This window comes from Macaca nemestrina, chromosome 18 (genome assembly GCF_043159975.1).
Source record: "Macaca nemestrina isolate mMacNem1 chromosome 18, mMacNem.hap1, whole genome shotgun sequence".
Lineage (NCBI taxonomy): Eukaryota > Metazoa > Chordata > Mammalia > Primates > Cercopithecidae > Macaca > Macaca nemestrina.
Window position 1 is genome coordinate 19,691,708 of NC_092142.1, and position 17,511 is coordinate 19,709,218.

Sequence of the window (17,511 nt, forward strand, 5' to 3'; positions counted from 1 at the left end):
ATACCCAAAAACCTATTGAAATACACACACAACAGACACACACACACACACACACACTTCTTAAAAATTAAAAAAAGGTACTTTAAAGTGCTTTTACAACTATACCATGACCAGCAAACCAGCCCTCACGGTTGAATGCATTGTTTGTCTCTACCAAGACAGCCTACATGTGCGGCTGTTCAGAGTCCCAGATTCTAAGCAGCGTCCTCTACAGTCATCTAGGAAGAGATCTGGGGATCAACTGAGTCTTTTGGCTCAGAGATGCATTAAGTTCTTTATGTTTGAGTGCCCCCTGGAGTGCCCCATAACTGTTTGTTGACTATGGAAAGAAAAGAAGAAAGGCAAGAAGGAAGGAAGAAAATAGGAAGAAAATGAAGAAGGAAGGGAGAGAGGAAATAAAGAAAAGAGAAAGGAAAGGAAGGGGAAAAAGATGAAAGGAAGGAAGGAAATAGTGAAGAAAGAAGAAGGGAGGACAGAGGAAAATGGAGAATGAAATAACGGGGAAAGGAATGAAATAAAGGAGGAAATAAAATGAAGGAGGGAAGAAAAAAACAGGAAAGGAGAAAGGAAAGAGGAAAGGAAAGAAGGAAAGGAAGGAGTGAGGGAGGAAGAAAAAAGAAAAAAGGGAGGAAGAAAGGAGAGAAATGGAGAGAGCAGAAGGGAAAGAAAGAAGAAAGTGAGGGAGGAGAAAAAAGAGGATGAGAGAAAGAGTTAACAGGCAGGGTGAGAGAAAGGCGTGGTCCAGGAAAGAAGCTAAGTGGAAAGGCTCTTCTTTATCCGTACTGCTTTCTCCCCAGGTTGTCATCTGTGCCAATCCAAAAGGCGTGAAAATCAAGTCTGGATCCATGGGGAAGGCAGTTCCACCCTACGATGTGCAGGTAGCAGCCTCCCCTAACTTCTGGCGAGGCCTGGCGTGGAGAGGAGAAAGACACACAGGCCTGGCTGGCACGGGCCTCTGGGCTGCTGCAGTAGCCCAGGGTGTAGACACTCATACGTGCACCTCTGTGATCTCCCTGCCAGATTGTGGATGATGAGGGCAATGTCCTGCCTCCTGGAGAAGAGGGGAATGTTGCCATCCGTATCAGACCCACCCGGCCCTTCTGTTTCTTCAATTGCTATTTGGTAAGAGACGGGAACAGCCGTTCTCATGACAGTGACTGTGTGCTAAGCATTGTGCACCACACTTTGTAAATATCTATTTGTTTAACCCCTACAATGACTGCATGAGGTAGGTTGCTACTATTATTAGTAAAGTTCTGTTATTGATAAGGAAGACTATTATTGATAAGGAAGCTGATACAAAGGGGAAGTGACTTATCCAGCATCATGCAACTAGCACAGGCAGGACATGGGATTTAAACAGGGGTGTGTCTGAAAGCGCAAACATACGACATGAGGGCAGCACCGTTGTTTTAATGAGGAGAAAATCGAGGTGCAGTAAAGGAAAGGAGCTTCTGAAGGTCAAACTGCAGCCGGGTGCGGTGGCTCACACTTGTAATCCCAGCACTTTGGGAGGCCAAGGCAGGTGGATCACCTGAGGTCAGGAGTTCAACACCAGCCTGGTCAACATAGTGAAACCCCGTCTCTACCAAAAATATAAAAATTAGCCAGGCGTGGTGGCACGTGCCTCTAATCTCAGCTACTTGGGAGTCTGAGGCAGCAGAATCGCTTGAACCGGGGAGGAGGAGGTTGCAGTGAGCCGAGATCGCAGCACCGCACTCCAGCCTGGGCAAAGGAGCGAGACTCCATCTCAAAAAATAATAATAATAGTAAATTAATAAATACATAAAGGTCAAACTGCACTATTGTGTCAGAGCTGTCTTCAGGATTCTCTTTGTGGTTTGCTAGCAGGGAACAAACCTGAGATTTCAGTCCAAGTTTCTGGGATAATTTAGTAATTGCTTCTCTTTTGTATTCACCTTGGCTGGTGTTTATGTTGGGCTTTCGTTTCTTCACAGCTTTCTCTATAAAACCCTCAGACGTGACTGCACTAGAAACTCTGGCAAGCGTCAGTTATTGCTGATGCTTGAGCCCCACCTCAGGTTAATTAAAATCAACATTTCTGGTGTGGATCAGTTTCCCAGGTGATTCGAATGTGCAGCCAAGCCTGAGAGCCACTGCTTAATAGAAATGCCATCACATGTGTCTATTAAGCTGTCAATCCGCTACAGAATTAGAAGGAGCAGAAACAAACCAGTCCATTTGTTTTTGGAATGTTGCATTTTAATGGTTTTTCTGTGACTACAAGAGAAATAATCTTTTACTTTATTTTGTTTAAAATCACAGAAACTTACAAAAACCCACAACATAGTAATCATGCCAAGCTGAGATCACGTTAACATTTTAATGTATTTTTCTGCTAATCAGTCTTGGAAACAATAGTAAATATTTGACCCCACTGAAAAATGTATTCATTCATTATTTATTTACTTGGTGCCACTCGGTGTGGAGCAGGACTCTGGTACTTACTGCACTTGTACACATTCTTTCTGGTTGTGAGATCATTCCACTGAGTGTACTAAAGTAATTTGAAAAGTTATTTGCTAGACAAGAATCTTTAATTTTTTTGACTGATTCTTTCCATCATCTGTACCAACAGATAGTTTTCTTTCCAGATCTTTTTTGTTTTGTTTTGCAACACTGTCTTCTCACTCTGTTGCCCAGGCTGGAGTACAGTGGTGTGATCTTGGCTCACTGCACTGCCGCCTCCTGGGCTCAAGCAACTCTCGTGTTCCAGTCTCCCGAGTAACTGGGACTACAGGCGCACACCATTTCGCCGGGGTAATTTTGGTATTTTTAGTAGAGGCGGGATTTCGCCACCTTGGTCAGAGTGGTCTGGAATTTCTGGCTTCAAGTGATCTGCCTGGCTCGGCCTCCCAAAGTGCTGGGATTACAGGCATGAGCCACAGTGCCTGGCCCAGCTCATTCTTAATTAAGAGAAAAATATTAAATCTCTTCTGTGAGAATCATGAAACGTGAAAATTATTATTATTATTATTATTTTTTTTTTTTTTTTTTTGAGACTGAGTCTGGCTCTGTCGCCCAGGCTGGAGTGCAGTGGCCGGATCTCAGCTCACTGCAAGCTCCGCCTCCCGGGTTTACGCCATTCTCCTGCCTCAGCCTCCAGAGTAGCTGGGACCACAGGCGCCCGCCACCTCGCCCGGCTAGTTTTTTGTATTTTTTAGTAGAGACGGGGTTTCACCGTGTTAGCCAGGATGGTCTCGATCTCCTGACCTTGTGATCCGCCCGTCTCAGCCTCCCAAAGTGCTGGGATTACAGGCTTGAGCCACCGTGCCCGGCTGAAACGTGAAAATTATTACAGAGAATCTCAAACCAAAATTGTTCTGTGATTTTTGATAAGCTAAGCTCATTCTCCCCCCACAATAAACATAAACATTTCAAATTCATGTTGGTCATTCCCATTTAGTGGAATTGCACATGTCAGTTACATGAATATGCTCATGTCAACTTTATAACCCATATAAGGAATATGCTTATTTTCCTAGGGAAACAAATTGTCAAATGCACAAATGTTTGTTATAGTGCTGGCTGTTTATAACAGATAAAAAAGGTGGAGGGACTATCTAAATTTCTAATACCAGAAATTAGTTATGTAAAGAATTATATTATATTATAGCATTGTGAACAAAAGCAAAAAAAAAAAAGAAAAAGAAAAAGAAAGAAAGAAAAAGAACAAAAAGGAGAAAAAGAAGAGAGAAAAAAAATTTTAAAAAGAACCCAAATTTCTAACACAGGAATTTGCTCAAATAGCTAATATCACCACCACACAGAAATATTATGCAACTATTTAATACAGTTTTTTTGGAAGCAGGGTCACATTCTGTCACCAAGGCTGGAGTGCAGTGGCACAATCATGGCCACTGCAACTTCGACTTCTTGGGCTCAGGTGATCCTCACACCTCAGCCTCCCGAGTAGCTGGAACTACAGGCACACGCCACCACACCCAGCTAATTTTTTTTTTTTTTTTGTAAAGATGGGGTTTCACCATGTTGCCCAGGCTGGTCTTGAATTCCTGGGCCCAAGTGATCCACCTGCCTCAGCCTGCCAAAATGCTAGGATTACAGGCATGAGCCACCACGCCCAGCCTATAGGAGTTCTTAATATATTCTTTATATTGGTCATTTGTTGTAAGAGTTGCTAATATCTTCCTCCCCGGTGGTAGCTTATCTTTTCACTTTCTTTCACTTTCTTTAAGCTATTTTTCTTGAACAGAAGCGTTTATTTCCATGTCATGAAATCATTAAGTTTTTAAATGTTATGGATAGTGCTTTTTGTGTCTTATAAAATCATTTTCAACTTTGGGGTAGGAAATACACATATTCACCTATAGTTTCTTCCAACAGTTTTATAGTTCGACTTTTGACATTTAAGTTTATAATCCATCTGTGGTTGATGTATACATGGTATGAGATAGGGGTCTATTTTATTTTTCTCTATATGAAAAACCAATTTGTTGAATAAATCCTCCTTTTCCCAGTTATCTGTCATGACAATTTTGTCAGATATAAAAGTGTAATATAGGCCAGGTGTGGTGGCTCACACCTGTAATCCCAGGACTTTGGGAGGCCAAGGCGGGTGGATCACCTGAGGTCAGGAGTTAGAGACCAACCTGACCAATATGGAGAAACCCCATCTCTACTAAAAATATAAAAATTAGCTGGGTGTGGTGGCAGGCAACTGTAGTCCCAGCTACTTGGGAGGCTGAGACAGGAGAATTGCTCGAATCCGGGAGGCAGAGGTTGCAGTGAGCTGAGATCACACCACTGCACTCCAGCCTGGGCAATAGAGTGGGACTCCATCTCAAATAAATAAATAAATTTTTGAAAGTTTGATATAGTCATAGTTAGGTTTTGGCACTTTCTTGTATTTCTTTGATCACTTACTCTGTCTCCGTACTGATACCATAAAGTCTTATCCACAAAAGCATTACCGTAAGTTTTCATATGTGAGAGAATGACTCTATCCTTGTTTTTCAACTTATTTAGAAGTGTTTTACCTATTCTTAGCCCTTTGCTCATTCATTTACATTTTAGAATCAACTGTCAAGTTCCTTGGAAAATGTTTGCTAGCATTTTGACTAGAATTGTATTGTCTATAAAACAACTTAGGGATAATTGACATCTCTATTAATTAAGTCTATCTTGTTTTGTTTTGAGACAGAGTCTTGCTCTGTCACCCAGGCTGGAGTGCAGTGGTATGATCTTGGCTCACTGCACCCTCCGCCTCCTGGGTTCAAGTGATTCTCCTGCCTCAGCCTCCCGAGTAGCTGGAATTACAGCCACCCACCACCACACCCAGCTAATTTTTGTATTTTTAGTAGAGATGGGGTTTCTCCATGTTGGCCAGGCTGGTCTTGAACTCCTGACCTCAGGTGATCCGCCTGCCTTGGCCTCCCAAAGTGCTGGGATTACAGGCAAGAGCTGCTGCACCAGGTCGATTAAGTCTTTCTTTCATTTATTTATATCTTCTTTAATGTTGTGTCGAGTTTTAAGTTTTCTCCATACACATCTTAGAGATTTTGTGCTAGATGTATTTTTAGGTATTGGTAGCTTATATTTTTTCTTTTTTCTCGGAAGGTACTTGTTGAATTGAGATATAATTTACCTACAATGAAATTCACCCATGTTACGTGTGCGGGTTGATGACTTTTAACACACATACGCCCCTGTGTAACTGCCACCACAGTCGAATATGGAACATTTTTCACCCCCAAATCCTCTCTTATTCCCCTTGACAGCCAATCCTCTCCACTCCAGACCCAGCAATTGATAAATTGTTTGTTGTCACTATGTAATAATTTTGCATTTTAAAAAAAGAACTTCATATAATGGAATCACTAACTATTCAAATTTGTCAGGTTTCTTTTACTCAGTATGATGTTTCTGCAAGTCATCTGTGTGTTTTCATGTATTTTTATTGCTGAGTAGTAGCTTTTTCTTTAAAACTTTGAGAATCGGAGTTTGATTGCTTTTCTCTTTCCTCTACTCTTGCCCCACACCAATGGGCTTTTTGGTGAGCCCTTCTCCCTCCCTTCCGTCCTTCCTCCCGTCCTTCCTTCCATCTTTCCTTCTTTCCTTCCCTTCTTTCTTTGTTTCTCTCTCTCTTTCTTTCTTTTCCTTCCTTCTTTCCCTCCTTCCCTCGCTCCTTCCTTCCTCCCTCCCTCCCTCCTTCCCACCTTTCATTCCTTCCTTTTCTTCTCTCTTTCTTTTCTCCCTTCTCTTCCTTTCTTTTCCCTTCCCTTCCCTCCCCTTCTCTTCCATCCCTCCCCTTCCCTCACCTCCCCTCCCCTTCCTTTCCCTTCCTTTTTTTCCTACTTGGAGTAGCCCAGGTTGGAGTGCAATGGCACAATCTCGCAACCTCGCCCTATAGCCCAGGCTGGAGTGCAGTGGTAGAATCTCAGCTCACTGCAACCTCTCCCTCGTGGGCTTAAGCAATTCTTCTGCCTCAGCCTCCCGAGTAGCTGGCATTACAGACGTGCACTACCACACCCAGTTAATTTTTTCTATTTTTAGTAGAGATGGGGTTTCACTATGTTGGCCAGGCTTGTCTTGAATTCCTGACCTCAAGTGATGCACCCACCTCAGCCTTCCCCAGTGCTGGGATTACAGGCATGAACCACCACATCTGGCCTAGCCCTTCACTTTCTACCCTCAGTGATTCCCGAGCGCAAAGAGTATTTGTGTGTTCTTTTGTCCTAAAAAGCATAGCCAGTGGCCCTGTGGGGCCCTTCTAAGGATGGTGGTGGGTGGTTGCCCTTAACCATTCGCTGGCAGTTGATTCCAATCAAAAAAGGGAAATCCCATAACTAAACAGGGCCATAGCTCCCTGTCCATTGGGGAACTCCGGGCAGCCTGGACTTCAGGAACTCCTGAACTTTCTGTTGAGTGATCTCCAGCTTCCTACAGGGGGCTACCGGCGCAGTAACTGGCCTTAGCGGCTGTTCCCAGAGGGTCCTTCACGGGCTTTCTTTGTCTTTCAGGACAATCCTGAGAAGACAGCTGCATCAGAACAAGGGGACTTTTACATCACAGGGGACCGAGCTCGCATGGACAAGGATGGCTACTTTTGGTTCATGGGAAGAAATGATGATGTGATCAATTCTTCAAGGTCAAGTTGTCTGCACTTTCCTCCTCCCTTTGAAGTTTCATGGGGGTTGAGGGAAGTCCACTTGGAAGAGTTTGTTTTTCCCTTCCAGCTACCGGATCGGGCCTGTTGAAGTGGAAAGCGCCCTGGCAGAGCATCCTGCTGTCCTGGAGTCGGCCGTGGTCAGCAGCCCAGACCCCATCAGGGGAGAGGTAACCAGTGCACCCAAGAACACAGCCTCCTGCTTCTGTACCTATTAGCACCCAGCAGAACAAGCAGGAAGGCTCAGATTGTCCTGTATTTCACCTCCATCCATGTGCCACAAAGTTGAAATGCCACCATCAGACACACATTGCCTTCATGTCTTTAGAGATACAATTACTCTCTAAAGGGACGTAACGGGAAAACACCAACACTTTGCTTTTTAGCAGACACAACTGGGTCCCAAAGAGGCTGGCTATGGGGCAGGAGATCTTAGGGGGAGGTGCAGGCTCTGTTATCCATCCTGTCTACTAAAAAGTCATTTTCTATTTGCAGCTGAGGGCATAGCGAGCACACCAGTCACAGTTTACTGATGGCTGTAACCTGAGAGGGATAGAATATGTATCCAAAATGACCTTGATATACCAGAAAGATGGGCCAAATTTAATAAGCTGGGCTTTCATAGGAGAAATTTTTTTTTTTTTTTTTTTTTTTTGAGATGGAGTCTTGCTTTGTTGACCAGGCTGAAGTTCAGTGGCACAATCTTGGCTCACTGCAACCTCCGCCTCCCAAGTTCAAGCGACCTTCTTGCCTCAGCCCCCCTCCCAGTAGCTGAGATAACAGGGATGTGTCACCACGCCTGGCTAATTTTCGTATTTTTAGTAGAGACAGGGTTTCACCATGTTGGCCAGGCTGGAGTCTTAAACTCCTGACCTCAGGTGATCACTCGCTCCGGCCTCCCAAAGGGCTGGGATTACAGGCATGAGTCACTGCTCCCAGTCAGGAGAAATCTTCCTGTGGGTCCCAGAGGAATACATAGTATGTGAAAGATCAGATTACAGGCAGACTTAGCTACTTTTCACTGACTTACATCCAACATAATCCTAAAGCACAAGTTACCTTTTGAAAGTTAGTGCAACATCAGCCTGCATTCTCAGAAGCATCAGGACTGCAGGAGAGATTCTCAAAGTCTGGTTCTTGGACTGCTTGCAACTGTATCATCTGAGATTCTTGTTTAAAATACAGATTTGTAGACCTAAAGTCAGACTTATGGAATCATAATGACTGGGAATGCAGCCCAGAGAATCTGCATTTTAGCCAGCCACTCCTGACCAAGTGATTCTCCACTAAAATCAGAGGCCGTTAATATAGAATAAGGGAGGTGTGGAGTCCCATTGATGTGCTGAAGAAATCACACCTGAAACGTATGACTAGTTCTGTATGCCATGAGTTAACTGGGATTGTGACAAATGGCTGTGTGCTCAAACTCAATCCATGCACAGTGCTTAGAACTGAGTCTGGTGTGCAGAAAGTGCCCAACAAATGTTTAGTAGTTACAGTAGTGAGGAAGCTCTTCCTAAAAGCGTATCTGTCTGAACATGAAATGATAGTGGCCTTCCTCCCTGTGGGAAGTAAGCAAGGACAGTGAGCTACCCCTTAATAAAATACTGTTAACAGATAGGAATGCTGGAATTAATAAGCATCCGAGTGACCTTCCATTGCTAACAGAAACTGTGTTCTGTTTGTTGTGCTTGAGTCTGGGACACTTCCTCCTCCCTGGCATACGACAGCCTACAGGAAAGATGTGGGCAGAGAGACCCAAGGTGTAGAATGTCCTTTGGAATGTCTGGAACAGAAGTGGTGCAGTTCAGGGTCTGCTGATTGCAAATGTTCATCCATGCAAACTCCCAAATACCTAGTCCCCCTTGAAATTGACTGCATTTTCCTCAGTCCCACCTGTTCAAACCCATACCTACCTACCTTGTTAGGAAAATCTGAAAGGAAATGGCCATAGGAGTGTATGAACTTCTTCTCTCCAAAATATTTGCTTCTTAAGAGAAGCAATGTTGGCTTCAAATGGTGTCATTCCAAGTGTGGGGAGTAATTTAAGAAATAGGTAGGAGTTTGAAATCAACCCACAAAGGTCAATGCTCCTAGTAGTCATACCTGGAAAGGCCAGCAAAAGAAAAATTGATGTTGTTTGTGTCACTGGCTGTGCCCAAAAACCTAGTAGAACTTTCATGGTGCAAAGGTAAATGTAGGCATTTATTCAAGGGTCACTTAAGGAGAAAAGAGTTGTTATACAAGGTCTGATCTTTTCTGGGTATTTGTTTTGCTGCAGGTGGTAAAGGCATTTATAGTTCTTACTCCGGACTACTCCTCTCATGACCCAGAGGCACTAACGCGGGAACTCCAGGAGCATGTGAAAAGGGTGACTGCACCATACAAATACCCCAGGAAGGTAAACATCAGGGTTTCCAGGGTACAGTGATCTGGGACTCAGATGGACATGCTCTGCCTGGGCCCCAACTCAGGGCCAGGCCCTGTGACAGGCTCTGGGGATATGGAGAAACTTGTAACCCTGGCTGCTGCTTCAGTTTTTTCTGTATTTCTTCACTTGGGTTCTCCCCAGAGCACATTTTGTTCTTGCCCTAAGAACAGCCTGATCCCTACCATAAATCAGATACAAGAGGTGGTGCTCAAATGCTGTCAAAAAGATCCTGTGCTCCAGGCTCCAGGCAGTTTTGTTTTGCTCCTGGCAGTTTAGGGGGAAACCCTGAATCAAGGACAGGCAGACAGTAATGGCTCTTTCGAAACAAAAGTCTTTTTGAGGAATGATGATTTCCAAGTGTTTTTTGTTTTGTTTTGTTTTGTGTTTGGTCACTAGGTGGCCTTTGTTTCAGAACTGCCAAAGACGGTTTCTGGAAAGATCCAAAGGAGTAAATTGCGAAGTCAGGAGTGGCGGAAATGAGGTGCAACCCCAGGAAGGCCCCGTAGACCTCTGAAGGCTTCACGAGAAACTAATGGATCACTGGTCAGCCCCCATGGGGAGCATCATCTCTTCAACCCTAAAGATGTCAAAGGCGTGCAGCTTCCAAACGGCATCCCCAGGATCACTGCGCAATGCTGGAAAGAGCAAAAGAATATCATTGGCCCCGACCACATAGATGCTGCACAGCCTAGCAAATGCTTGGTGGTTTGACTTCTCCCTCTCTCTCGGGGGAGGCTCAGCATCTGCCCACTGGTCTCACTAAGAGCTTCAGATTTCCCTCTGTAGGACAGGTTACCGGAGCCGTGGGGCACTTGTGGGTACTCATTCTCTGCCAGTGGGAATGGAAAGGCTTCATCCTTTGTATGCAACCATTTGGTAAAAGTATGCAGGACCATAAAATTGGCAATATCCTTTAGCTCAGAAATTCTACCTTCCTAAGTCACCACAAAAGAAAAAACTCAAAATGCAGAAAATGTGTGGTGCACTAAGATGATCACGCAGCATTGTTTAAAACTAAAAAAAACCAAAAAACAAAAAACTAACATCCAAACAACAAGGAAATGATTAACAAAATTGTAGTACATTAACTCAATAACATATAATGTGGCCATTAAAATATTTAAGAGCAGTTTAGTATGTCTTGAGAAAAGTGTAAGCTATATTAATTTTAAAAATCAGAATAAAAATATTTGCATACTGGAGAATCCCAACTCTGAAAAATAAAGGGGAAACTAGTTAATTGTCATTTTCCTGGAGATTGAGGAGGGAGGGAGAGAAAATAATGGATGGTAGTTTTTCTTCTTCCTTTTTCCACTACATTTCTGTATTTCCCAAGTTTTTGTACTAAGCACATACAACTATTTTAATGAAAAAGTTATGTTAAAGAAAGCACATGCTACTTCATGTCTAGTTCTTCCTCCACATACTCACACATCATTCCCAAAGGCTGCTGTATTATGTCTGTATTAGTCAGCATTCTGCAAAGGAAGAGAAGCAATAGGATATATACAGACATAGGAGAGGGGATTTATGGTGGGAATTGGCTCACTCGATTTTGGAGGCTGAGAAGTTCCACCATCTGCCATCTGCATGCTGGAGACCCCAGGAAGGCCCATTCCATCTGAGTCCAAAGGCCTGAGAACCAGGAGAGCCAATGGTATAACTCCCTGTCGAGTGCAAAGGATCGAGAACCAGGAGCTTCACCGTCTGAGGACAAGAAAACGCAGGTGTTCCAGCCCAAAATGAAGGAGCAAATTCGTCCTTTCTCCTTTTTCTCCTCTTCATGCCCTAATGGATTGGATGATGCCTGCCCATGTGGATGAGGGCAGCCTGCCCATGTGGATGAGGGCAGATCTTCTTAGTCTATGACTCTATCTCTAGTATCACCTGGAAACACCTCCCAGAGACACCCAGAAGTCATGTTCATAGCTATCTGGGAACTCTTAACCCAGTCAAGTTGACACCTAACATTAACCATCACAAAGTCTTATCCAGGAGGGGCATAAGGACCTGAAGCCATGGCTCAGGCCTGCAAACAGGAAAGGGTGGTTCTGGGAGCAACCCCGGAGGAAAAGCAGCAGATGGAAACTGAAGCAATCCCAGTGCTGCCGACCCCTCCCCTGGCACCGCCACATCCTCCAGGGAAAATTCAGGGAGCACCTACTCAATACCGAGCTCTGAGACTGCAGTGATACACTAAAGCCAGCCTAGTCCCTATCTATGTGAGTTTTCTGGGTCTGCCATAACAAAGTACAACAGACTGGGCCATTTAAACAACAGAAATTAAAGTCCTCACCGTTCTGGTGGCTGGAAGTCTAGGATCAGAGGTTGGCAGGCTTGGTTTCATTCTGAGAACGTTTCCTTGGTGTGTAGATCGACGACTTCTGCCTTTGTCTTCACGTGATCTTTCTTCTGCGTATGTGTGTCTGGGGCCCAATCTCCTCTGCTTCTAAGGACACCTGTTATGTCAGATTGGATTAGGGCCCACCCTCATGACCTGACTTTAACTTAATCACCTCTTTAAAAACCTTGTCTCCAAAGACAGTCACAATCTGGGGTACTGGGAGAAACTGGGGTATCTGAGGTTAGGCCTTCAACATAAGAATTTGGGGAAACACATTTCAGCCCAAACCCTTGTGGAGTTGAGTCTAGTAAGAAGGTCATTATTATTTATCACAGAATAATGCAAATAAATGTACAATTGTAATGCCATGAAGAAAAGAATACATTTAAGACATAGACTGGGGGGACTGATCAAGACTCAGGGGGCTGAGTGTAGCAGGAAGGATTCTATAAGAAAGTCCCTGGGCCGGGCGCGGTGGCTCACGCCTGTAATCCCAGCACTTTGGGAGGCCGAGGCAGGCAGATCACAAGGTCAGGAGATCGAGACTATCCTGGCTAACACGGTGAAACCCCGTCTCTACTAAAAATACAAAAAAATTAGCCGGGCGTGGTGGCGGGCACCTGTAGTCCCAGCTACTGGGGAGGCTGGGGCAGGAGAATGGCGTGAAACCGGGAGGCGGAGCCTGTAGTGAGCCCAGATCGCGCCACTGCACTCCAGCCTGGGCGACAGAGCGAGACTCCATCTCAAAAAAAAAAAGTCCCTGAACTGGGTGCAGTGGCTCACGTCTATAATCCCAGCACTTTGGGAGGCCGAGACAGGTGGATCACCTGAGGGAAGGAGTTCGAGACCTGCCTGGCCAACATGGTGAAACCTCGTCTCTACTAAAAATACAAAAATTAGCTGGGTGTGGTGGAGTGCACCTGTAATTCCAGCTTCTCGGGAGGCTGAGGCAAGAGAATTGCTTGAACCCGGGAGGCAGAGGTTGCAGTGAGCTGAGATCACACCACTGCACTCCAGCCTAGGTAACAGAATGAGACTTCATAAATCGGCTCTGTCTAGGCAGTGGGCAAGGTGAACCCACTGGGCGATTACAATTCCTTTCCATCAAACCCACCTGCTGGCTTTATCAGCAGCCTTTTGTCATATACAGGCTGGAGGTGAGTGAAGCTCCAAAGTCAGGTTGGGATTACTTCTGAGCATGTCATGTGACACCCTCTCATTAAACTGTGGTTATGTGTTTCCCTGGTCTTCACTTGGAGCTTCAGCCAAGATTCTGAGAAAACAGAGGAAGTCCCATTTAACATTCTCTTTCATGGGCATCATAGCGCATTGCTATTGCTTATTATTTTAGGTTTGTTTTGCCTGTCTTTCCTAGTAGATTGTGGACTCTTCTAAATCATTGGCTAGATCATAGTCTTGTCTGTCATCCCAGTGCCAATGTCGGGACTTGCTGGCTAGTAGGTATCAGTAAATAGTCATTGAATGAATGAATGAATGAAAAATAAGATACTAATTGAAGGGAATAGGCAGCTGAAGAGGCGTCAAGCAAGAATTATACCGGAAGACTGTTCACCTCTTTTTTTCTCTCCAAATGAATGTGTCTGTTTCTTTTCTTGAATACTGAAAAATTCCTAATAGAAACCTAACAGTTCTATCTGGTACACAGGCAGGTGACTTTCCCTCTGTAGGTCGCTTTTTCCACATCTCTATATTGGGGGCTGGAGTGTTATACTAGACTTACGCTCCCAAGCTTTTCCATTGCTGTGCACTCCTTTCTATCATTCTGCCATCATGTTTAGATTTTCTCTCAAAGGTCATACTCCTTCCAATCCCACTATGTCCATCAGAATTTGGGGTGGTGTCAGCTTTTATTGGGTAGTGATACCTGTATGTTAGCTATTAATTTAATTTTATTTTTCTTGTTTCAGTATTTATCTTGGTTTTGAGAAATAATCCTTAGCTAGAAAGAGCCCAATCTCCTATTGTGCAATGTGGTAAATCACAGCAACATTTTTTTTTTTTTTTTTTGAGAGGGAGTCTCACTTTGAGAGGGAGTGCAGTGGCGTGGTCTTGACTCACTGCAACCTCCGCCTCCTGGGTTCAAGCGATTCTCCTGCCTCAGCCTCCCGAGTAGCTGGGACTACCGGCGTGCACCACCACGCCCAGTTAATTTTTGTATTTTTAGTAGAGATGGGGTTTCACCACGTTGGCCAGGCTGGTCTCAAACTCCTGACCTCAAGTGATCCACCCACTTCAGCCTCCCAAAGTGCTGGGATTACAGGCGTGAGCCACGGTGTCCAGCCTCACAGCAACATCTTTAAGGTAAGGAGAGAATCAAGGAAGTCCAGGATATGCCAGATGGGAGCACTGATCCTTTCATTTCAGGATTTCTGCCTGAGAATCCACAGCTCACCTTGTACACTTACAGTAATAAAGATGAACAAGAGGATCATGAGGGTGGTGGTGGTGATGATGATGATAGTAAACCACTACCACAGATTGAGCTCTTTCTTAACTGTTGAACTTCACTGTGGACTTACTAGACATTATCTCACTTAAGCTCTGCAAAAAGCAATAAAGTAGGTATCTTTCATTCATCCCTTCATTTAGCAAAAAATGGTTCTATTCCCACTCTGTACCCAGCACAGTTCTAGGCACTGAGGATACACCAGTGAATGAAAGAGACAAAAACCCCCACCTTCTGGAAATGGCAACCTAATGAAAAGAGAGACAACAAAGAACTATTAGGTTCTTTACTTTTGATGGTAAAAACCGCAACTACTTTTGCATAAATCTAATTTTAAAAATTAGAGTATGTCAGACAGTGTCAGCGCGAAGGAGGAAAATAAAGTACAAGTAGTGAAGAGGGACTATGGGATGGTGGCGCAGGATTTGAAATAGGGTAGCCAGGAAGGGATTTGCGAAGACGATGTTTGAACAAACTGAAAGGTGAGGGAGCGAGCTGTGCAGATGTGGGGGTCGGGGAGGGCACTCCCAGAGACAGAAGAGCAGGTTCAAAGGCACTGAGACAGAAACAATCGCCTGGTGAACCCGATTTTACAGAAGAGAGATCTGAGGCTCATAAAGGTGGAGCCACTCACCCAAACTTGCACAGCTGTAAGTGGCAGAGCTGAGATTTGAATGCCAGGCCCAACAACCCCCAAACCTGCATTTGTTTCTCATTTTCTCATATTTTTCAATTCAGACACTGAGGATGTAGGCGTTGGGGCATCAGCAGAGCGGTTAAGAGCTAGGCATGATGCGAACCAGACCTGGGTTGAGGCCTTGTGGTGCCACTTACCTACTTGGGTGGTTGACTTACACTGTCTGAGCCTCAGTTTCCACATGCTGAATTGGAGATAATAATAGATAACTGCTAGGGTTATAGAGGTGATTGAATGAAACACCTGCATAGTTTGCAGCACACTAAACGTTCTCTCAATAAATGTGTTTTTGTTTGTTTGTTTGTTTGTTTGTTTGTTTTTGAGACTGAGTTTCCCTCTTGTCCCCCAGGCTGGAGTGCAGTGGCGCTGTCTCGGCTCACTGCAACCTCCACCTCCCAGGTTCAAGTGATTCTCCTGCCTCAGCCTCCTGAGTAGCTGGGATTACAGGTGCCCACCACCACACCCAGCTAATTTTAGAATTTTTTTAGTAGAGATGGGGTTTCTCCATGTTGGCCAGACTGGTCTCAAACTCCTGACCTCAGGTGATTCACCCACCTTGGCCTCCCAAAGTGCTGGGATTACAGGTGTGAGTCACCGCGCCCAACCAACAAATGTTATTCCTAGTTACTATTACTCAGTCTACGATCCCATTTTCCAGAGGGGACATTAAGATCCCACACCTCAGATGACCGATGAGTTTCCTACCTTCATGCAAGGGGTCTCTGGGTGAGTTGCCTCATGAAAGCTCCCAATAATCATGGAAATAGCAGTTTCTTTCCAAAGCACTAATTATGTACCTGGTATTTCTCATATGCCTTAGCTCCTCAAACTGCAGCAAACAAACTCCATGGAAGAGACAAAAAAATGGGACTCCAGAGACTCGAAACCACAGTCACATGTCAGATGCAGCCCTCAACTCTGAAAGTGAGAAGCGGAGGCAGAGTTATCTCCTGAAGCACAATGATACTTTTGAACAGGTTTTTTAGATCGAACATAAGGCTTTGCAGAAATCTAGCACTTTGCATTGTTCTCCATGTCTTAGAGGCTTAGGGGTGCAGCATCATACCCCTCTGGCATCAAGACAAGTGAGAAGCCTCTAGAATTGTCTCACTCAGGCTTTACCATGATCCTACCAGATAGATGCTATTTTTATCTCCATTTTGTACAGGAGGAAACTGAGGCACAGCAGGTCAGTGTGTGTGCTCATTTGGTAAGTAGTACAGCTAAGATTTAAAATGGGTCTTCTGATGGCAATTCTCAGGCATCGTCTCTTGCTTCAGGCTGCTTCCGAAACCTTGGGTCCATCCACCCAGGCCACCAAAAACTTCCTGAGATGATCAGAGGTAGAGCGTGATAAAGAAAATCTGTTTTTCCAGCGGTGGTTCTGATTCCTGACTCAAAACCCCCTGCCCTGGGAAATTCTGAGCCCCCCACCACAGAGTTCTGCTCCCAACGTTTCCCCAGAAACTCCAGCACTGTTTCTGTCTTCCCCAAACATTGAATCCCCACTGTGGGCCAGATTCTAGGAACACAGAGATGGTCAGTTGATTGCGCACAGCCTCCAACAGTGACTATTTCAAATCATTTTCTTTTAAAATGCCTCTTTGCAGAAACATGGTGTTCCATATGAGAAGGACACTGGACTTTGACGTTAGATTTGAGTCCTGTTGTAGCACTTACCAACTGTGGGAGCTTAGCCAAGTCGCCCGTCCTCTCTGAGCCTCAATTTCCTTATCTATAAAATGAGGCGCTGGATACTTCTCCTGTAGAGTTCTTGTTACGATTACATGTGAGCACATCTATAAAACACTGAAGACATGAGCTAGCCGTTATTCTTTTTAAACAGTCATCAGGAAAAGTTTGATTTTCCACCTCACAGATTTCCCAGTAGAATATGCTATCCTGAAATGTGTCTAAAGGTCAAAATTTGTAAAACCAAAAGGAAAAGACACTCAGCAAAGTCCAGCATCATGACTTGGCAGTGTCCCCAGTGGCCAGGTGCAAAGGACCACCCAGAGAGGGGTTTTTAGACCATTGTAAATACTGTGAGTGCTATTTAGGACTTACACACACTCAGACACATGCACACACACACAAATATAGATACAGCCACACATACATCTGCAATTCCACCGCCACACATAGACACTCACACATGCAAGCACACACAAATATCTAGTCACACTTCTAGCCCCCCACCACTCACACACATGAATACACACACTTACACTTACAGTCAGTCTTATGCATATGCCAAACTAATAAACAGATATATAGACGTACACTTAACTGCAGAGCTACATATACACTACAGTCACATACATAATTACATACAAATTTGCACACATACATTCACATAATCCACACACACATAATTACATACACATTCACACACATACATTCACACACATCCACATCTACCAAC

General features: G+C 44.4%; 1 protein-coding gene and 1 long non-coding RNA gene across 4 annotated transcripts in view; one reads left to right on the plus strand and one right to left on the minus strand.

Annotated features, from left to right (window-relative positions):
- The window catches only part of LOC105484984 (acyl-CoA synthetase medium chain family member 5), a 31,812-nt gene extending 20,678 nt beyond the window's left edge, over positions 1-11,134 (plus strand). For 2 of the 3 annotated variants that reach the window (XM_071084205.1, XM_071084204.1), the window contains 6 exons: positions 798-878; positions 1,021-1,122; positions 7,002-7,129; positions 7,218-7,317; positions 9,429-9,548; positions 9,991-11,134. In XM_071084205.1, coding sequence (XP_070940306.1) covers positions 798-878; positions 1,021-1,122; positions 7,002-7,129; positions 7,218-7,317; positions 9,429-9,548; positions 9,991-10,092 — 633 coding nt within the window. In that variant the 3' untranslated portion in view covers positions 10,093-11,134. Of the gene's footprint in view, positions 1-797; positions 879-1,020; positions 1,123-7,001; positions 7,130-7,217; positions 7,318-9,428; positions 9,549-9,974 lie in introns of all 3 variants that reach the window. The other variant, XM_011747100.3, reaches the window with a different exon arrangement.
- LOC105484983 (uncharacterized) lies at positions 9,819-16,959 on the minus strand. Its single transcript, XR_011616337.1, has 5 exons — positions 16,767-16,959; positions 15,884-16,004; positions 11,875-12,037; positions 11,128-11,285; positions 9,819-10,213 (listed from the first exon to the last, which is right to left on the minus strand). It is a non-coding gene; the product is annotated as an uncharacterized lncRNA (long non-coding RNA).
- Positions 16,960-17,511: the final 552 nt, after the last annotated feature.